Here is a 22,987-nt window from a genome sequence, read left to right on the forward strand (position 1 = left end):
AACACGTGTGGGCTGCGCAGACTGTGCTCGGCTCAGACGCTTTCTTACCCTTGTTTCACAAATAACTGACGGACTGTGTGGGGAAAACACAAATTAGCCTCACACTCATATGCATGCACCATATATTTTGCAGAGGTACTGTAACTAGTTCTGAGCCTTATGTCAATGTTATGATGGGTTTACCTAAATATAACCCACAAAATGGATAGGCCTACTAGGCTACAACCCAAACTCAAATGGGACAACACATTTCACCACATCAGTAGGTCCAAACACGAGAGACGTTTACAGTTACACTAATATGGATAGTCTACCAGTTAGTAGACTAGACTACGAGTGGTGTTAAGCTATATTTTCTAGGCCTAGCCTATGAAATAATGCCACATTGCCACCTGCGCGTTGCCGCGACGCCCTTGAGTCGTGAATTGTTGGCGTCAGTTTGGCTTGGCTTCTTACATGGGTTGTTGTTGCCCTCGTGTGGACATAAGGCATAACACTTCATGTCTTGTGCCTTGTGGGTCGGACTGAGTAATGTCCAAGTATAGATGTAGGCCATGCCCCTCATGTCATCCACAAATTATATATATATATATTGTAACAAACTGCACAGTTGTCTCAGAATGTTTTTTATTGGTTACGCACCAAAAGACACGAACACATAATTCCGGGCCAGACCTGGTCCTTATGCTCCAGCACTAAACATCTATCTGAGGCTGTATCTAAAACACACACCAATCAACCCTAGTTATGAATAATGTAACCAGCTGCAAACATAAACACAACAGACAGGACATACAACGGTGTCAACCCACATGGTTTAGCACATGAACATTACACACATACACACACTGCACAGCTGTCATAAACAGCTAGACTCAGATCATTACAATAAATAATATATTTAATTTGTGGATGACACACACACACACACACACACACATGAATGAATGAATATAATGAAAACCCCAAATTCAGTATCTCAGAAATGTTAAAATTGTGAAAAGGTTCAATATTGAAGACACCTGGTGCCACACTCTAATCAGCTAATTAACTCAAAACACCTGCAAAGGCCTTTAAATGGTCTCTCACTTCTGTAGGCTACACATTCATGGGAAAGACTGCTGACTTGACAGTTGTCCAAAAGACAGCCATTGACACCTTGCACAAGGAGGGCAAGACACAAAAGGTCATTATTAAAGAGGCTGGCTGTTCACAGAGCTCTGTCCAAGCACATTAATAGAGAGGCGAAGGGAAGGAAAAGATGTGGTAGAAAAAAAGTGTACAAGCAATAGGGATAACCGCACCTTGGTGAGGATTGTGAAACAAAACCCATTCAAAAATGTGGGGGAGATTCACAAAGAGTGGACTGCACCTGAGTCAGTGCTTCAAGATCCACAGACGTATTCAAGACAAGGGTTTCAGCTGTCGCATTCCTTGTGTCAAGCCACTCTTGAACAAGAGACAGCATCAGAAGCGTCTCGCCTGGGCTAAAGACAAAAAGGACTGGACTGCTGCTGAGTGGTCCAAAGTTATGTTCTCTGATGAACGTAAATTTTGCATTTCCTTTGGAAATCAAGGTCCCAGAGTCTGGAGGAAGAGAGGAGAGGCACAGACTCCACGTTGCTTGAAGTCCAGTGTAAATTTTCCACAGTCAGTGATGGTTTGGGGTGCCATGTCATCTGCTGGTGTTGGTCCACTGTGTTTTCTGAGGTCCAGGGTCAACACAGCCATCTACCAGGAAGTTTTAGAGCACTTCATGCTTTCTGCTGCTGACTAACTTAATGGAGATGCAGATTTCATTTTCCAACAGGACTTGGCACCTGCACACAGTGCCAAAGCTACCAGTACCTGGTTTAAGGACCATGGGATCCCTGTTCTTAATTGACCAGCAAACTTGCCTGACCATAACCCCATAGAAAATCTATGGGGTATTGTGAAGAGGAAGATGCGATATGCCAGACCCAACAATGCAGAAGAGCTGAAGGCCACTATCAGAGCAACCTGGACTCTCATAAAACCTGAGCAGTGCCACAGACTGATCGACTCCATGCCACGCCGCATTGTAATTCAGGCAAAATGAGCCCCAACTAAGTATTGAGTGCTGTACATGCTCCTACTTTTCATGTTCATACTTTTCATTTGGCCAACATTTCTAAAAAAAACTTTTTTGTATTGGTCTTAAGTAATATTCTAATTTTCTGAGAGACTGAATTGCACATGACCAGCACCTGTATATATTCTTACATGGGTTGTTGTTGCCCTCGTGTGGACATAAGGCATAACACTTCACGTCTTGTGCCTTGTGGGTCATCCACAAATTATATACATATATATTGCGGCTATTCGTTTGTGTTACGTGTGTGCCCGATTGTGGTGTTACAATGATCGTTTGTGCTGTTAAGGGTTACAATTTCTGGCCAGTGACGTCACTCAGCCCCCCATACTTGCCCAAATTTCCTCATAATAGTTTGTGCTGAGTAGACAAAGGAGGGTTCTCCGCGCTTCTGTCGTTTGACGACAGTCCGGTGCAACCAGGCCAGAGGGGTATTCCAGAAAGGAGGTTTAACAAACACTGAGATAAAACTTAACCTCTGGGTTGTCTGAACCTGTGGCGACTAAACCCGAGCTGTCGGTTCCAAAACATCGGTTACCAGTTAGTTCAATCAACCCTGTGTTAGATAACCTAGAGTTGTGCGCGTTCACGGCGAACTTATAAAGACATCATCTATTGAGAGTCGAAACCATGAGTGAAACCGGCAAAAGGAAGAGCACCGTATTTTTCAGAGGCGGAGTAGTCGAAGCTTACGAGGAGGAGAGAACTGTAATAACAAAAAAAAGAGCAATACTTAAGCGCCTGCGTCCGAGACCTTGCTTGGCAGAGAATAGCCTAACTGACCGTGTAAATGCGTATGTTTAAGATAGCCTATTTAATGTCAAAAGCACAATTAAATAATTCACTGGACATCACGTATTGTATTGACTGCTTTCAATGATGCTTTCTTAAACTAGCCTACCGTGTCACAGATTGAGTGGGCCATAGAATTCTTTGAGAATCCCAAATGCAATTTTCTATTTTAACGCGGGTTCTGCAGCTGTGGGCCAAGTTAAACTTTTGAGCTCCATCATCGGAAGGGTGAATGTCGGATGGCATGGGTAGCCTATTGGACACATTTCGGTGCACATTTGGAAAATTTAATAAGTGATGCTGACCTGCCAGTTGGTGAAACTACACTTTAATGATAATCGTGGGTTTGTGTCTAGGAAAACGAATGAAGTTGCGCAGGAACTGCTTTAGCGCAAGGCAAACTTTACGCACCAACCGACAGCTTGCCGATATGCTCTGCGTCTCCAACACTACAAAAACTCCCAGTCGGAGAGCGTGTGTAGCCTATTAAAAAAATATTTTATCCCAAATGCCATCAGCATTCTTAACCAAACTTAGTGACAACATGCATACCCGTCTGAGCTGTACAGCTATTTAAACGTATTTATTAATTTTCAATAGGCTATGTTTATGTTATGTTATGTTTTTTGTACTGTACTTGTTTTAATTATATCTTCAATGTGTCTGAGATGTTGTTTGTCCATCTGTCTGGTGAGCCAAACACAAATGTCCACTATGGTCTAGCCTACATTAAAGATTTATTTTATTCTATTCTATTCTAATCCACCATGCGTAATGTAGGGATGGAGAATGGTTTTCAAGTAGGATATATTTAAGATTCAGCTGAAAAACTCGTTTGGAAAAGAATGGATAGGCTAGTCCTATCATGTGATGTCGTGGTCTTATCGCCCTCTCACGGTGAATTGCACGGATGAATATTACATGATTTTGTGCTTCTTTGTCAATCGGACCTTCGTCAAAATGAAACGCCATTGTGTGACGAGTGTAAAAATAGCTGCCTGATTGAACATGCACTGAAATAACCGAACATAACTTGAACAAAACCTACCCCCTACCAGGTTAAGTTCAGAGCCTATGTTACCATAGTTACTTACATAGCCTGATCATTTTTGAGCTTTCTGGAACTGAAATCCCAGGTTTAGGCTACCGCTAACTCTGGGTTAACATACCCAGTTAAGCCAGTAAGCCTGCTTTCTGGAATACCCCCCAGGACAGATAGTTTGTGCTGATTTGTGCCGTTAAAAGAAACAATTGTGCTACTATGTTTTCTATTTTATGGTTTATTTATTACTTGTGTGACATCACCAGCCCCCCATCAATGTCTAAATCTCCCAAAAATTGTGTCAATTGTGTGTGCTATGTTTATGCTGATTTGTGCTGTTAAAAATAACATTTGTACAGCTATGTTTTTTTTAAGTTATCACACTTTGTTACAGGCATGACGTTATTCGGACCCTCATTTAGCCCACCATCTCCTTTTCCCTTCGTCCATTTCTCTCCCTGTATGCCTGCTAGGAAAAGCGATTTTGTCCTGCTAAAAAAACAGAATAATATTGTTTATTCATGGGTTTCATCAGGTCCCTTTCCACAGGTGTATTAATCAAGCACCATCCAGTCTGCATTGATAATTAAGGTGCTTGATTTTATACACCTGTGGAAAGGGACCTGATGAAACCCATGAATTCATTGTCTATTAATTGTTAATTGTTTACAAATCATTTATTTAACCCTTGGTGTTCATACTCAGCCAATGTTCCGGGTCTGGTGTACCCACCCCATTATTAGGCTTTTAAATCAATACAGTACAATTTACCGGTATGTTTAAATACTTCAGATGAGATGTAGCCTATACTTTAGCTCAATTGCCAATGATATAGACATCATGTTTGTTTTATATTTGCCATTTACCCCTGTGAGATCACATTTATCATCATATGACTGATTTTCGTTTTTTGTGAGAATGAGGAATGAGACAATCAGGAAATTAAATTATAAACAAGTAATTTTTTATCATTATTGATGCTTATTTCTAAGAACTTCGTCAGAAAAGGTGCAAGTGCTTGAAATGTAACAGTTTTGTAACTGTGTGTGGGAATAGCAGGTGCAGAAAGACAACACTCACACACACAGACACCTACACTCAGACATGCACACACACATACAGACACACACACAGCAGGCCCAGTTAGGAGGAGGTTACAGTTAAGTTATACGTTAAGGTACATAACATCTACAATTATTACACTCGGGACCCAAACACCACATGTAATAGTTATGGGGGGGAGGTGGGGGTTCTGTGTGCGGTCATTGAAAAATATATTTTTTACGTTCTTCATGGAGAATGAGCCAAGGCCAGTGAGTCTGAGTTTGAAGAAATAATAAATAGCATAATTTTTTCTTTTAGCAAACATTGAAAACGGGTCCCACAGATGCAAATTAATGTATTTATTTGATGCATGAAATTGTAAGACGTAAGATTGTAATTGGTGCCTTACTACTACTGCTTCAAACACAGGCACATTTGTTGTGGACATTTTCTTTGGCTGTACCACTCTCATTGTTCTATTAAGACCCAGTTTTTGAATTGTGTTGGTTCAAAATAAATATACAAATCAGAACACAATACACATCTGAATGTTTTCCTTTAATTGACCCTAGCAGACCAGACACTTTCATCAGATGATCATCATGCTTTAAAATGAACACTGTTGAGCTTTCAGGAGACTGTTAGACACTGTGAAACTGGCTGTAGGAGCTCTCTCTCTCTCTTTCTCTCTCTTGCTCTCTCTCTCTTGCTCTCTCTCTCTCTCTCTCTCTTGCTCTCTCTCTCTCTCTCTCTTGCTCTCTCTCTCTCTTGCTCTCTCTCTGGTTTATGTGTGAATCCAGCCTGGTACCGGAGGGAGGAGAGCAGAGGAAAGGTCTCTAGTCGTCTCTACAGCCCAGCAGCTCCATGCGGACGGCGATGTGCTTGTTCCACTTCCACGGCAGGAAACGCACGAAGCGAGCGTAGAACGGAGGGTCGAACACGTTCTTCTTGTGAGTGTTGTTGTCGATGTTGCCCTGGAATATCTGTTGCAGCATAGTAAAAAAAAAATACATATCCATACAATATGTTTCAGTGTGGACCTTGTATCAAACGTTTTGAAAGAATACAGTTGAGGGTTTTTTTTACCGCCTGTTAAAACCTAGAACTGTAGATTTACGCATAAATGTTCAGGCAAAACACACTGGGAACACACGTTGATCTTAACAGCTTTTCTTCCACACCCTTCCCAAACACCTCAACAAACTCACAGTTCCATCAAGCAAACACAACAGTCAAACGTGAGACAGACACCACATCCACGAAACAACACAGAGGCCCGGAGTGAACCCCCAGAGTGAACCCCCAGAGTGAACCCTTATGAGAGAAGAAATGGAGGCAGTATACACACTGATGGGGTTCACGGGATACGGTTTCCCCTCTTAAGTATGGTTTAAGCACAATGTATGACCTCTTAATATCTACAATTGAAAATTCATGAGTGAATTATGCTGAAATGTTCGATTTTTTGTTTTTTGTCAATACATCAACATCCTCACTTATAGTCTTCACACATTGGCATGTACATTACATATTCCACAATAAGTTACTGAACACAAATCTGAAACCTTGTGTTGAGTGGGAATGAGTTAAGAGAGGAAACATATCAGTAGGTCAGAGAGCTCGGCTGCTGTGGGCAGATAAACTGACCTTGTCTGTCCTGGTGTTGGGATCCTTTAGCACCTTCCAAGAGTCGCCGTCATCACAGAACGCCACTTTGAAGGCCGAGACAAAATAAATGGACCCTAACCTCTTTGCCCCCTGAGTGATGATGCCTGTGACCTGCTTTTGGATGCCCAGGTCTACCTGGAGTACAGGGGATATATGGGTACATTGTTATTATTTGGGAGACAATTTGGGTGAATGTATGATAACTTCATAAAACACCAGTTTACTGTCTCTGACATGTCACTCCATTCAGTGAGGTCTCAAAGAAAGAAGATAATTAGAAGAATTATTTTTGAAATGGCTGCTTTAAGGAAATCTCAAAGGAAAGTTGCTGTGCAACTAATCATTGTAGATAGATAGATAGATACTTTATTGATCCCCAAGGGGAAATTCAATTGTAGGCTCACCTGAAGCCACTCTAATTGACTATTGTTGTCTGCCAACCAGGCATTGTATAGGCCATTGTGGTCTAGACGGGCCAAACCGGGATGCCAGCTCAAAGAAGAAGGACACCTCCATACAGTACAGTAAACACTGGATGCTGACAGCTTCTCGTCAGGGATGATCCCAGACTTCATACCAAGGTGACTCATGCATTCATCTGTATATGAGTACAATGGAGGGAAACACCAAAAAAACACTCACTTATTCTGCGCCACAGGAGTCCTAAAGTACGTGCCGGGCAAGAGACACCCTGTTTGAAAATGTTGGCAGACAAAAATAATTTGAAAATGCTCTAAAGACACGAGATCTTCTGGGTGGGAAAATGTCCTGGAACAGGGTTCGGTGCTTTTGTGTGGCATTGTGTGTTTGTGTGTGACTGGACCTGAAATGAACTTTGAGACCTCCACATCCTCTGTTAGTTGTGATGCAAAATCAACATTTTAGATAAATTATTAACAGCAGTTAACAAGAGAGAACAAGATCCAGTGACCTCTATCAGGGCCATGCTTAAACATTTCAGGGGGCAGGTATATATAAGTATAAGTATATATACTCTTTTGATCCCGTGAGGGAAATTTGGTCTCTGCATTTATCCCAATCCGTGAATTAGTGAAACACACTCAGCACACAGTGAGGTGAAGCACACACTAATCTAGTGAGCTGCCTGCAACAACAGCGGCGCTCGGGGAGCAGTTAGGTGCCTTGCTCAAGGGCACTTCAGCCGTGCCAACTGATCGGGGTTCGAACTGGCAACCCTCCGGTTACAAGTCCGAAGCGCTAACCAGTAGGCCACGGCTGCCGCGAGGTAGTAAAACTCTAAAAATGGGCATGCCTCTCATCGACAGTTATGTATCAAAAGTTTCGCAAGACTCGGAAGCACAACAGCATATATTAAAAACAGGGATAACATAGAGTAAGCGCTCAATGTCACCTTCACATTTCGGAATAGAAGACCATCCGTTCTCCAAGCAGACCATTCTGCCTGTTTCAGAAGTCATCCTGTATCCCACGCTGCACTCATACCTGATAATGGACCTGTAGCCATAAGGCCCACTTCCTCCCTCAACACGTCTAGCATTTAGGATAGCTGGCCTGTTGCAGTTCACCGCTGTGGGACAGAGACAAAGACCCTTTTTATGTTTCAGTCACAGCGTTAGACTGGACTGTCCCTGTACTGCTAAACATTTGGACTGGATGACTAATATAAATACCAAAAAATATATTATTAAGGACTTACTGAAATACAATTAATGTTATGTAAGGGATAATGGATGACACGCCGTTCGACTAGACAAGTCAAACGGTGTCCATTATCCTGCTTATTCCACTGTTGCCACTGGCGTTGTGTTAATTTCCTGTTATAATGGAAACGTTTTCATCTCTAAAACTGTATTGTTTGTAGAACTACTTCTTTCCGCCACATATCAACACATTTCTCAACTTAACGCACAAACAAATTATATGATATAATGGTCCAATTAAGTATCTGAGTGCAGGTAGGTTTTGGAACTTTTCCTCTCTTTTTATAGAGGTGATATGAAGTACTCAGTTAAGTCGAGTCAAACCCATTAATAAACCAGTCATACCTACGCATCGAGGTTCTTTAGACCAGGTGCCATTTTCAAGGCACATAATAGCCAACTCATTGTCCCCAAGCAGGGTGTAGCTACTGCTGCAAACATATTGTACAACATTGCCATACTCATACTCAGAGTGATCATTTAGAGGTCGGCCATTAGAGATCATTGGTGGAGGTCCACATTTCACCACTAAAAAAGAGAGAGAGAGAGAGAGAGAGAGAAGGATTCAGACAGTGGACAGGAGAGCATTTGCTGTTATCAATATTCTTCACAACCAATTAAAAGCAGCAGTTTGAAATGTGGCAAAACATACAATTACACATGGAATAGTGTTTTCCATACCTTCACAAACAGGGTCTCTACCATCCCATTGTCCATCTGCCAAGCATGTCCTTGTGTTTTCTCCAATCATATAGTACCTAAAATTCAGCGTACAAATATAATATGTTGAGAGCACAATATGATACAGCACCAGCAAATACACCATTAACCCTCACAACACAGGCATTTTTGGTTGTCTTTGGGCGTTGTTCCACAATGTTGAAACAGACATCATAAGAAGAAATTGAGAGACAACGACACAGGGAAAGCTGAGGGATGGCATAACGATGCAATAACTACAGTCCACAATCCAGTACACATGAACTCAAATGCACCCCAGACACAACATCAAACACATCAAACACAACATCAAACACAAGAAGACTGTAGAGGAGATGTGAGTGATGCACTGACCCCATCTTGCAGACTGCTCTGACTATTGCCCCAAATTCAGCTCCATCAGGGAATTCATAATACCCATTCATCACTTCACCTGGGTTGCCACAGGCCCTTTCTGGAAAATGTGCATAAATGCTTGAATAAAAATGTTACAAAACCTCATCAACGTTTTGATTGGTCACAATTATTGGGACTTAATCAGGAATTTGTTATCATTTATACTGAAACGTTGATTAAAGCTAAATAACAGATTACTAATGTAAAATGCATTCAACCTTGCTTCCAAAAAATTGGGATGATATGTTGAATTGTAAAAAAAACAGAAGGCTATAATTTAAAAATCACGTAAATATATTAGATAAGATTAGATTAGATTCAACTTTATTACAACTTTATTGCAGTTGACATCCAACCAGAAGTGCAAAGAAGCATTAAATGCCAAGTGCAGGTAGGGTATGGTTGTGTAGACAATAGAGATTAATAATGTACCGTGTATAGTTGGATAAAAACAGGTTTTCCAGATGACATGTCTACACAGATAAATATGTATATAGTGTATATATGTTGAGTATAAATAGACATTCTATATAACTAATATATACATGTAATATATATGTACAGTATATATGTGTACAGTATATATATATATATATATATATATATATATATGTATATATATATTCATACATATATACAGTATATATATATTATATATATATACACACTATACATATATATATAGCAGTGCAAGGTCATAGGTAAAACAGTGTAGGAGTAAGTGCAATACAGTCAGTTGCAATACAGTGAGTTGCTGATGCCAAGCTGCCCTAGCTTGGAGATCAGCTTGGAGGGGATCACAGTGTCGAATGCTGAACTGAAGTCAGCCGTGGCCTACTGGTTAGGTCTTTGGACTTGTAGCCGGAGGGTTGCCGGTTCGAACCCCGACCAGTAAGAATGGCTGAAGAAGTGCCCTTGAGCAAGGCATCTAACCCCTCACTGCTCCCCGAGCGCCGCTGTAGCAGGCAGCTCACTGTGTCGGGATTAGTGTGTGCTTCACCTCACTGTGTGTTCACTGTGTGCTGTGTGTGTTTCACTAATTCACGGACTGGGATAAATGCAGAGACCAAATTTCCCTCATGGGATCAAAGGAGTATATATTTATACTTATACAGAAAGGGGGCTATGTTTTGTTGAGGAGACCAATTGCAGAGGGGAAGAAACTGTTTTTGTGGTGTGAGGTCCTGGTCTTGATGGACCGCAGTCTCCAGCCAGAGGAAAGTGTCTCATTAAGACTGTGTCCAGGGTGGAGGGGTCACCAGCAATCTTTCCTGCCTGCCTCAGGGTCCTGGAGGTGTACAGACTTTAGAGAGGAGGCAGGCTGCAGCCAATCACCCTTTCAGCCCAGCAAAGCAGATGATGCGCCGCAGTCTTCCCCTGTCCTTGGCAGTGGCAGCAGCATACCAGATGGAGATGGAGGAAGTGAGGATGGATTCTATGATGGTAGAGTAGAAGTGCACCACCATCGACTTCGGCAGGTTGAATTTCCTCAACTGCTGCAACAAGTATATCACCAGAGGTGTGCTTTTTGATGAGGGAGCTGATATTACGGTATGCTTCACCTAATGTGACAGGCCTGGACAGAGCCATACTGTTATAATACGTGTAAAATGCAGTTAGGTGTTATTGTCCTGAAATATTCAAGGTATTCCCTAAAAAGATGGTTAAAAGATGGCTATTGTATGTTTCACTGAGCTCATACAGTGATTTTCTTTGCAGAAACAGAGCTGTTTTTAATGCAGTGCCAAAGATCACAGCCACCCAATATTGTTTTTCATCCCTGTCACGTGTTGATAATGATATCAGGATTCTCTAAATGATATTGTGTACTAGAAATTATGAAATTCCCCAGTCCTTGCAATTTCATGTTGAGGAGCATTTCTCTTATATTATTGCATTAATTGCCCACAACAGCAGTCCATGAATACCTTGGTATCTTTACTTCTGAGAGACTCTATGTCTCTAGGATAGTCTTATTATGTGTAATGTGTATGCATAATGTTTCTCCTTGTGTTTTCGTTAGCATTACAGAACTTCTCCGGCCTGTTGATGCCCCATTACAACTTTATGACATTTTTCTAGGCCCCATGCCATTGTCTCATCAAATTCAAAATGAGCATAGCTCATCAGTAATTTTGTCAACGATTCCTGGGACACAGTTTTCTGCGATTATCTCGAGAACCGTATGGCCTAGGAAGACCACATTTTTTTCAGTTGGTTGGGCTCAAAGGGCCATCTCAACCCATCCCATAACCTCATTTATGGTATAGGGCCACATGGTTAAAAATGAAAAAGCAAAACTTAAGCTCTGTAATCGCAGGTATCTTTGGCTGACGTGTTCAGAACTGCACAAAATTTGACCTGTAGAGTCTCCATTTGACCTGCTGAGTTTCGTGGAATTCTGTTCATGGGGGGCCATACAATCAATGTACAATGTGTACATGTAGTGACTGTAAACAAACACGGCCTGCGGATGGTGGTGTTGAGCGAAGGGTTGCCGAATGAAGTTGAAATGTACACACACACACACTCACATACATGCACGCACATGCACACATGCACACACACACCTAAACATACCCACACGCACACAAACATACACAAACATACACAAGCACACACACACAGGCACACACACACCATTACCCCCACACACACCATTACCCCCACCCCACACACACACACATACACGCACATACTCACAAGCAAACACACACACACAGAAGCACAGAAGCACACATATACACACAGAAGCAAACACACACATGCACACACTCATTTACATACACAAAAGTTGCAAGACTAGGGATGGAGTAGGAGATGGAGACAAATTGACAAGCGTGATTTATTTTTGCAGAGAGAATGTGCAGGACTGGGCGGCGGTCATATTTTGTACTGCTCTGCGGTACATCTAATATTTTCCATGAAATAGTGAAATTTGTCAGTTTCAACATTTGATATGTTGTCTGTCTTTTTTTAAAACTAAATATGGTTTTACGGGTTCACATTCTGATTTTATTTACATTTTACACAGCATCCATCCCACCTTTTTTGGAAATGTTCTTGTAATGTTCAACCAGTATCTGTACGTCAAATTACAGTTCATGTTTTGCTAAATTAGTGCAAAATGTTTGGGTTAGATCCAAAGACGTCTACAAATATGTTCTTAACTTGCAATGCCTCTGTTTATTATTGTCTCTCTGATTATGTGGTTGTAATGTTCACCGTTTAAAAACATCAAAAGTCAAACTGATTTTGAAATCATAACATGCTCTACACTAAAAGACCAGATTGCAATTTATTTATTTAATTTTTTTCAAAAATGAAGAAATCTCAATAATGTATTTTTAAGGGTTTCAGATGGATTTCCGGCTGACTACAGGTTGAAAGTTTGGAATTGTTTCAAGCAAACAAGGCTACTTAACTATCCTATTGATTTTCTAAAGATCATAGATAAAGAAAATCACATTTAATTCTTAATCTGTAAAATATCATGAGGGGGGATTTACTGCAGGATTATGGTCTTTTTTGCAGATTAACAAAAATGTTCAGTGTAAACATGTAAGAAATTAACTTACTATGACAGGTGAATTTTTCTGGGTCAGGCTTCCATTGCCCATTAATCCCACAGGTGTACGAATCCAAAATTCTAGAATTGGGCTCATATCCAGGATGGCACCTAAGTTTTACAGTAGATCCTGCCACGAAGGTCTCCTTGGAGATATCAAATGGGTCGTCTACTACCACAGCATGGTCACTGGTGGTAGGCTTTGTGCATTGTCCTACAGCATATGGAGAGGAAGATCACATAGCTTCAGTTAGCCTATATCGCATTTTGGAACTTAACAAAGGATGCTACAAAAAAAGAGGACCACTCAATCACTAGCAACACTTCTTGTTTTGAAAGAGGACCACTCAATAGCAACACTTGTTGTTCTGAAGCATGTGAGGATGTTACGCAGACCCAGCCCACCTATTCAGCCATGTGAGGTACCATTCTGCTTGTTTATGAATGTAAATGTGTAGCACTATGGCTGTTTAAACATCTGATCAGTGGGGCCGATTTTTTCACTAGTGGAAATGACATTCCTACATGTCAAAATGTTCATTCAAAATATATGAAAAGCAAAATGTTACAATACATATTTACATATGTTGAAATTACATTTTGACTAATCAAAATTAGATTTATATATTTATTTATTTAATATTGATATTTTTCACTTTTTTCACTAATAAAAATGACGATTATAGATATCTACAATTTTCACTCAATTGTTAGTCAAGCAATAGTTAATATCTAGAATATGATACTGCTAGTTATATATGTTAAAATGGCTTGCCAAGGCTATTCACAGTCCTGTTGAACATAGCCTAAGCCTTGTGTTCAACATGTATTGCACATACCGTAACACTGTTGCGTTTACATAATGTTAACGTTACTTCCACTGAAAAGAAGTAGACTATGTGACTGAACATAAGTCTAATGGCAGCCTACAATAGCCATTAGCTTACGTCTCAAAGTCAGTTTGGCAAAGGCACAGCATAAGGCAAAGTAAGGCTAGTTATCTGGTTTGATAGGCCACAAAGCTTAAAAACGGAGTCTAATGGATAGACAAAAACTGGCTGTAAGCAATCTCAGAAGCAATCTCAAATGATCAATTAATTAACGTTCAATTAAACAAGATAGACCTCAAGAAATAACAAACAACACAGGACAAAACGTCACCTCTGATTCCACTGGGGACTAATATAAAAATCCACAGACTTCCCAGAATATTCTTAACCTGCATCACGCACTCCTTTTCACTTTTTCTTCTTAGCTTGCCTACTGACGCTGATAGTCTGGAAACTACAACTAACAAACTGACTCCAAACTGACTGCAGAACAAATTCTCAGGTCAAGGCCGAGTCCAGATATAGTATTTTGATTGGTCTACACGGCTCGGACTGGTGGCAGATTTGTCAAAAGTAGCCTACATGTTGCAGTGGCAAAACTTTGAAGTGAAAATTGGGGTGTCGAGCCCCCCTTTTCATCATGGCCAAAGTTTCATTCATTATGATGCCAGAATAGCCATAACTGTTAAGGTCAGCAAAGACAGTGCCGTTTCAGTAGCCTACGACAAATTAATAATGGCCAGGACGTGGAACACTGAAGATGACACCAACCATACATCCCCAGAGTGGCTGAACATGGGAACATTTTAACTGCTCAAATGTATTTGTATCTTTAACTTTGTTTTAAGGTAGATTGAAGTGTGGAGTCACGCGCCACCCACTGGCTATGCACATTAATGCAGATCAGAATAACATTTAGGGCCCATAAATAGACACGATAAGGCCCACTCCTTTTCTAAATTAAAACATATTTATGCTATCACAGTGACATAGGACATCGCTATATAGGTTACCCATAACATGTTGACGAGGTTTTCAAAGACATAGCCTAAATTGCATTAAGATAAATTAAAGCATGAAAAAATAATGTGCTACAATAGTAAATTGATAACATCAATAGGCTATGTAGGCTAACATCCAACAGCACAGCAGAGGGTCATATCAGATGTTATAATCTCTATGATATAAGTGCAACACACTTATTACACAATCTCATAATGGGCTAATTGTAGCCTATAGTTTGTGCAAAACTAAACAAAACCATGTTCCTGATTAAGAAGTTGTAGGCAGGTGAGCAATAAAGACGTTATTCTGTTTTCATTGAACAGAAAAGTCCCGAAGCGCAGTGACGTCGTGCTCCAGTTGCCCAATGGGTGTGCAATGTATAAATCCGCTGCTCATCTGTAGGAAGTAAAGTCTGCGTACACGGTAATGTGCTAGTATATGCGTGTGTGTTGCTGGAGCAAAATGCTTAGAAGCACAGATACCAAACAATTTGACACTGAATTATAACCGCTTGTCTTTTCCCTATGGATGGATATATGGTCACATGCAGAAAGGAAAAAGGATCATCTGGCTGTTGCGTTGGATTATTAGGTAGGTTAAAAAAAAACACCTCCCGCTACCACATACAGTCAGCTAGCTAGATATTTATCGTTATGTTAGCTGCAGGCTAACAGACTAGACAAGCATCCAGTGGTGCTTCCCACCCAAGTCTCGCTAAATGGCGTGCTAATCGACAATAACAAGATGATGTTGTCTGCAATATCTCAATATAGTTTGAAATATGCAGCCATAGAATTAGTTTGTTTTGTTTATCTGGCACATAGTATGGGCATAACGAATAGTATGGGAAGTTGTTCAGGAAAAGGATGCTTTTCTTGGGCCTGTTACCGTTGGGTAGGTATGCTATCTATGATTTTTTTTACCGCTTTTTTACATCGTTACATTTGGATAATGGCGTTTAGATACAACAGTATCTAACTTTAGGAATTCCTTTACCATTAATTGGTACATTGTTTCAATGATGATGAATGGTACATAGGCCTAGCTAAAAAGATGTCTTTGTAACTGTTAATTCTGATACACGACGCCGAGGAGAAGAGGAGGGCGGTTAGCCGCAGCGGCAGTATTTGACAGATCGTTGTTAAATGAAGCCCTAGTCCACATTACACGACTATGAAGAAAGTGCTTTAATTGTTCTTAACATTACTCTGCTTAGAGGCTATTATGCTACCGATGAACCACGCTTATATCCAAGCCACTAAAAGTAACCCAGAGGGTTCACCAGTGCCTTTCAAGCAGAACAAATGGGGCTGTGTTGTGCTATTTCATGTCAGTGATTTGAACTCAGAGTGGCTTTTCAGTCATTATGAATGACTAGATTAACTTGCATAAGATTAGTGGAAATGGAACGATGAGGGGGGGTTTTGGTTTTCATTTTGGGGGTGTTTTGGTTTTCATTTTGTCCCCAGTTGACCGTGATCAGAAGCGTCGGTGCCTCTCTTGTGGCTGGTGGGGATGCTCTGGGGGATGGGGATTAGGGACACTAGCCTCTGATTCTTTACTTTATCCCTCCTGTCACTTGTATTTCTGGAGGATGAGGTCATACTGGTCTCTGGAATGTGGGCTAAGCCCTGGACATTTAGGCACAGCTTTTATTAATGTTGGAACATAATTAGGTCACATTTAATCCTGTATTTTTGGGAATTGCAATTTAACAAATCGTATTTGTTGGTAAGAGATCCATTTCAGCCCAGGATCACTGAATCGGTGATGTTGTGCCTCTGTAATGTAGCCTAATTTAGACTTTTGTTGACAGTGAACTCTGGCTGTGGGGACATGTGCAAGAGCACCCTCGGGACTCTTGATTTCAATCGAATTTCCCTGTCTATGCAACCGATCAATTTACTCACCCAGAGTGAACCACGTTTTGCCATCAGCCAATTACCCTAGAATCCAGTCATGAATGCATTCTGTTAGAATGTGTGGGTCTGTGAGAAAAAAGATTTAATAATGTGAAACCCACTTCTGACTTTTGTTTCTCTTTTTTTCCAGGGTTGACCAGAACACTGTGACTTGAAGTGCAAGGACAAAGAGGAACTGTTTGAAGACAGTGGGTTATAGGGCACATTCTCGGCAAGGAAAATAGCAAGAGAGAAGTATGCAAACTTGTGACATTGTTTTTTGTGGTGCTTTTGGTGTTTCCAAATGTGTCATCTGGTGCTTACACAGTGTTACGTCATTAGAGTATTGAGTTCCCTATTTTGTGTTCCTTCCTGTGTGTCTTTCATGACTTCCTGTTTGGTTTGTCTCATAAAATTGTCTCAGGCTTGGGAGAGTTGAATACTTTCCATACTTCCCTTTTGGTTTTTGAAAGAGAACTCTAACTTAAACCAAAACCTCTTCACATTTGAAATAACCAAAACACAATTGCTAAAACTACTGTTTACAAGGATTCTATACTATTGAACATTCAAAAACTGAAGCCTGAAAAATGTAAAGCTGTGGTTACAGACATTATCATGGACATTAGATTACAGTTTAATGAAATAGTTTGAGGTGCATCCCTGGTGAATTCCTGTATGTGTGTGTCGTAGCAACCATGTCCAACCAGGAGTCTGACGTGTACACCATCTCGCCGGAGATGCCGGCCGTGTTTGACGGGGTGAAGCTGGCGGCGGTTGCCACAGTGCTCTACATCATCGTGCGCTGCCTGAATCTCAAGAGCCCCACTGCCCCCCCGGAGCTCACTTACCAGGACACGGCCCTCAACCGCTTCTTGCTCAAGTCCTGCCCACTCCTGACCAAAGAGTGAGTCCTTTACACACACACAAACACAAATCCCCAATATTTCACATCAGTGTCTTGGTCTATAAGTAGCATTTTAATGATGATGCCTCATTATGTGAACTAACAGATATAAACTATTGTCATCTGAAATGATTATGTATAATAATGTATAATGTATCTTTAGCGTTTCTCCTGCTCTGGGTCTTACAGTCTGTTGTCCTAAAAGCATCTCAGCTTCACCTTGCTTGTCTTAGGTGACCGGAGTCTCTGAATCTTAATGGCTAGCATATTGAGAAGAACAGTCTGGTCTATTTGCCCTCCAAATATGTATATTCTCCAGTGAGACATTGAATGCGTTGGCTGTTTGACTTTGCTTTTGCTTAATGTTGACAGAGAGAGAGAGAGACTGTCTCAGTAGCTTTACCATTGCACAAAATAACGCCAACTTGTTGGAACCTCTCCATCCCTTTCTAAGTGTTTGTTTGTTGAGTCGGTCACCTTACACGGCCATGTTATATCTGATAGTGTCTCACTACTAAAGTCAGAGGGATACTACACACTTCTTACTGAGTGTAAGTAAGAAGTGTGTAGTATCCCACTTCATATTGTGAGGTCTGTGAGTCTGTGACTAACTGGCTTGGTATTCTTATCCTTTAAACTAAATGACTTATGGAATGGCACACACCTCTGACTTGAATGATGAACGAGTACTTTAGGGTCAGGATATCTTCAGATGGTGATTTCTAGTGATGAACAAGTACTTTAGGGTGAGGATATCTTCAGATGGTGATTTCTAGTGTACCCTAGTGAGACTTGGTGAACTAGTTGTATGCTGAGGACACAAACACTGAGGACACCCTCAGTGTTTGTGTTTTTTACACACTAACAATAATTCCCAATTTCTGCTACACATTCTTATGATGAAAATGAAGATCTGCTTAAATGACCTGTCAAAGCTTACCCCCAGCCACCGGGTGGTCCATGGCCCTTTCGTAACATCCCCTGACACAGGCTACCATGGGCATTATGTAATAGTGTTTCCAGCACAGTAGCCGCACACACACACACACACACAGAGCCAAGCGGGCTGATCAATGAGTCACCAAGCGAGGACTCACATTCCTGGACACAGCCTCGCCCCACCCAACCCCGGCTGCTCCTGTGGAGGGGAGAGTTCAGTCCGAGGGAGGCGAAGGCGCCCCACTGACAGGCACTCTGTTTACCGACGCCCTCCAGGAAAATATTTATCTCTGGTCATATAAATAGGTGGATAGGAACGTTGTGCTCAGCGGGCAGGTCTGTTATCGTTGCCATTATCTCCAAGGACGCTGATGTGGATGTGAACTTCAGACAGCACAGGGTGTGTTGTAATTAGTCATGACTTTCTTTTCAATAATGAAACAATGTGGCAGGGCAGATCTCTAATATGACCCGTAGACACAAGTCTAGAGCAGGTGTGATGTAGTTATTAGATGACCATTGACGTTGTATATTTATGGTCATGATGAGGAAGTGAATCAAATGGATCCCTATGAGCTGGCATTTGGACCATTTGCCATGGACTTTGATTAACCCTAATGAGATATAAGAATTTGAGCAGATTATTTGCTGTCTGGGTTGTCTTGGCACACTGTTTTATATTGTTATTTGAAATCAAAAGCCTCGTCAGAAGCCTTGACCATCAAAATGTAACATCTGTGTTGGCAATCTAGGCTGTGACATGCTGTAAATTAGGTGTGGGCGATATGGACAAAAAATATTATCTCTATTTTTTTGTTATTTTGATAACGATAATTAGTCGATATCCTTCAAAACATTGTTTTTGTTAAAGTCTGAGTTACTTTACAGCTCATTATTTATGAATAGCATCATTACAATAATAACCAATAACCTAACCTGTGACTTTTTAACCAAATCAACCAATGCATTGTCACTCTGACACATTTCCAATTCTGCCCCCACTTGTGTGTGTGGCAATGACCTGGTCTAGCCAGCTACATTAGAGCAGATGAATAGGCCTAACAGTTTCCCAAGAGAAAGTCTGAAGCTAAAGTTCCTTTCAAACCGTTACATAGGATTCACTGTAAAACTAAGCAGACCAACAGAGTACATCTCAGTTATTCCCTTCGATATTTTGTTTAAGAGCAATCAGGTAGGCTAGCATTCCAAGTTACAGAATAGAAACTAATGCGTTAGCTTGTGGCTAATGTATATGAGTAATACCATAGAGATGCTAACGGTTAGCATAATCGGTAAACGTAGATACTTAGAGCGAACTTCCGTCCATTTACAAAAGAGTTCCATGAGAATAGTTCTTTGTTTACAACTGATATTAAAATACTCAAAGGTTAATGTTTTCTCTCCATATAATACCGTGTGGGAAAAACGTGACTGTCTCATCAATGCTACTTGAACAGAAATATCCGCATTAAATCCCAAGTAGGCTACTCTAGCTGCACAAAATAAACATTAGGTGTGCGTGTGACAACGTTGTGACCCACCATAGATATATATATATATATATATATATGTATATATATATATATACTGACCCACTAGTGATCACGTGACGCTTGCTCTGATGCAGCCAGGGGCTTCTCCCGCATACACCTCCTGGGAATGTATGAGTCTTTAATGCGTGATTTCAAGTGTTTTCCCCCATAAGTAATTTAAATACTCGATAATATCAATTTGCACATCGTTAAAACAACAATCACGATATTATCGCAAGACGATATATGTTGCCCACCCTACCGTAAATGGACTATAGTTCAGATAGTGTAGCACTCTCAATGTTTACAGAAATGGCAGCAAGGCCTGCTGTCTCCCTGTAATACATTCTCTTTATGGGCATTTTACCCAGAATGCTTATCCCCCCCCACACACACACACACACACACACACACACACACACACACACACACACACACACACACACACACGCTTGGCCTCTGCAGGATTATCTCATTACATAGTCATTCTATCAGCATTAGCTTGGAACACTAAGCAGAGGGTTCTGGTGAATTCTCAGCAGGAGCATAACCTCGCGTTGCCATCTAACTCCCCCGCCACACACACACACACACACACACACACACTCTAACCCTGTGCCGCGTGGAGTTAAAACGATTTACTCTTCCAGCCCTTTCTGAATGAGTGTGCTCACTATCATGCTTCCTGGGAGTTGAAGCAATTCCATGCTAACCCACTATCTACTCCCCCCACACACACACACACACACCCTCCACCCTACCATCAGCTATTACCGCTAATCGAATGTAAAATGATCAGCGGCGTGATTAGATGTTTAGTTAAGGGGGGCGGTTGCATAACAGTCTTTATCCAGAGCAGGTGGCGGTGTGCTGCTGGTCACCAGAGGAAGTTGAGGGGGAGGCTGCTGAAGGTTGCATACTGTAAGTGTTAATAATGACGGGCCGAATTTGTGCCACGCAACACAACGCAGCGCAGCACACTGTTGACATTAGCAATGGTGGCACTTGCAGGGCATTCTGGTCATAGATGCAGAGTGCATCCTTTAGCACTGGTAGCCCTCAGCAGTCTCAGCAAAGATGCGGTCAAGTTGCTCTAGTGTGCGTGTTATTATGAGCCTATCCTCCTGGTGGTGGTGGACAGTGTGACCCAGGGCTCAAAAACAAAGCAGGCCATTACAACCTTACAACCTTCCCACTGCTGACATCAAGCTTTTTAGTATTTATAGATGCCATTTTCTTTGCCATGCAGACCTTGTTAGTGTTTGCTGTGTACTTAGACATATTTGACTGACTGCTTATTTGCATGGTATGATCTGAGAGCCTGTTTTTGCTGTCCCTTCATAAATCACTTGTCAGGCTGGTTAAGGCAGTGTTTTCAAAGTCCTCTGTGAAAGAAGGACAGAAAAGGAGTGGCTTATCAGTGTTGTGTAATTTGGAAAAGTGGACAACTGTGGGAAGTGTTTTTCTTGTCATAGTTGTGCTGAGCGGTTGCATAACAGGAGCACGCTGTTCTTAATCAGAGGTAAACATGACAGCCCAGCTCCTCCAACTGTAAACATGTCACTAAAGTATTTCTGCAGAATGGGGCTTATAATATGACACATCCTTTTCTGTTTGTCCATGTGTACAACAAGACTACATTGAGAGCCTTTTCTGTTTGTCCGTGTGTAGAACAAGCCTACATTGGGGGCCACGTGGCTGCCAAGAGTCCACACAGACTGTCGTCTAAATCATGTTTCATGTATTTTTTAGTTCCATCCATTGGCTTGTTCCGTCCAGCGTTAGTCTTGGCTCGCTGGGCCGTGTTCCCAGATGAAGTGGCATATCACAAGTGGAATTTAGGCTACTGCTCAACCAGAGCGAGTTCTTGAGACTGGTCAGGAAACTGAGTACATCTTGTTCTGACTCTGTCCACACTGTCTTACACACTAGGCTATCTGTAGGCTCAGCTAGTGTCTGTCTGGAGGTCTCTGTAATCAGGTTCTTGGTTTAACCTTTTTCACCACCTGTAATTATCTGCCCTTTTATCTATGCGATTATGACAACAGTCAAGATCACCAGTCCTAGATCAAAGTTCAATATTGTCAACTATATTCTGCCTAGTTATATTAGTATGAAATATAATATGACTGAATTACTGTATTAGTAGTGTCTCTTCTCACAGGAGTCAGACTGTTTCACACTGTATGTTTTCACTCAGGAGTCTGTGAATCTGTATAACTGAGATTGAATGCTCTCGTGTCTGTGAATCCGTATAACTGAGATTGAATGCTCTCGTGTCTGTCTCTTCCGCAGGTACATTCCTCCGCTGTTGTGGGGTAAGAGTGGGCATCTGCAGACGGCGCTTTACGGGAAACTGGGCAGGGTGAGCTCGCCGCACCCCAACGGCCTCCGCAAGTTCCTGCCCATGATGGATGGTGCCACTGCCACCTTCGACCTCTTCGAGCCCATGGCTGATCACCCGACAGGAGGTTGGCATCAAAGTTGTTGACCTGTTTGTCAATGCCATTTCTGCTGGGCACCCCCCCATTGTATGATTAATCATTGTGGTTGTGTATGAGTTTGTTGTGAAGTGTGTGTGTGTGTGTGTGTGTGTGTGTGTGTGTGGTGTTTGTGTTTGTGTTTAGCGTGTCTGCAACTTCTCTCACTGAGGCATGCTTCAGTGTTTCTCCATCTCTGAATATGGCCTGTTTGCTGTGCTGTCTGTACCACTGTAATCGGGCGCAGCCTGAAGTCACATGCGGCTCCTAGCTCCTAACGCTAGAGTTGGCAGAGTGAGGAGTAATGGCTGCACAACAGCGCCCTTGTCACCACTCATCCTGTGCTGTGTGCTGATGTCTGACCTTGC

General features: G+C 41.5%; 2 protein-coding genes across 2 annotated transcripts in view; one reads left to right on the forward strand and one right to left on the reverse strand.

Moving 5' to 3' along the window:
* Window positions 1-5,530: 5,530 nt before the first annotated feature.
* Window positions 5,531-14,384, reverse strand: LOC125307247 (complement factor H-like). Its single transcript, XM_048263116.1, has 9 exons — window positions 14,187-14,384; window positions 13,036-13,239; window positions 9,416-9,515; window positions 9,023-9,099; window positions 8,687-8,869; window positions 8,032-8,208; window positions 7,064-7,257; window positions 6,639-6,794; window positions 5,531-5,974 (listed from the first exon to the last, which is right to left on the reverse strand). The coding sequence occupies exons 1-9, from the start codon at window positions 14,248-14,250 to the stop codon at window positions 5,828-5,830; spliced, it is 1,302 nt and encodes a 433-aa protein (XP_048119073.1). The 5' UTR covers window positions 14,251-14,384; the 3' UTR covers window positions 5,531-5,827.
* An 867-nt stretch (window positions 14,385-15,251) lies between these two features.
* The window catches only part of abhd2a (abhydrolase domain containing 2, acylglycerol lipase a), a 20,131-nt gene continuing 12,395 nt past the window's right edge, over window positions 15,252-22,987 (forward strand). The window contains exons 1-4 of the mRNA XM_048263688.1: window positions 15,252-15,451; window positions 16,913-17,016; window positions 17,455-17,668; window positions 22,435-22,610. Of these exons, the coding sequence (XP_048119645.1) occupies window positions 17,460-17,668; window positions 22,435-22,610 (385 nt within the window). The 5' untranslated portion in view covers window positions 15,252-15,451; window positions 16,913-17,016; window positions 17,455-17,459. The remainder of the gene's footprint in view (window positions 15,452-16,912; window positions 17,017-17,454; window positions 17,669-22,434; window positions 22,611-22,987) is intronic.

Source organism: Alosa alosa, chromosome 14, assembly GCF_017589495.1.
Source record: "Alosa alosa isolate M-15738 ecotype Scorff River chromosome 14, AALO_Geno_1.1, whole genome shotgun sequence".
Lineage (NCBI taxonomy): Eukaryota > Metazoa > Chordata > Actinopteri > Clupeiformes > Clupeidae > Alosa > Alosa alosa.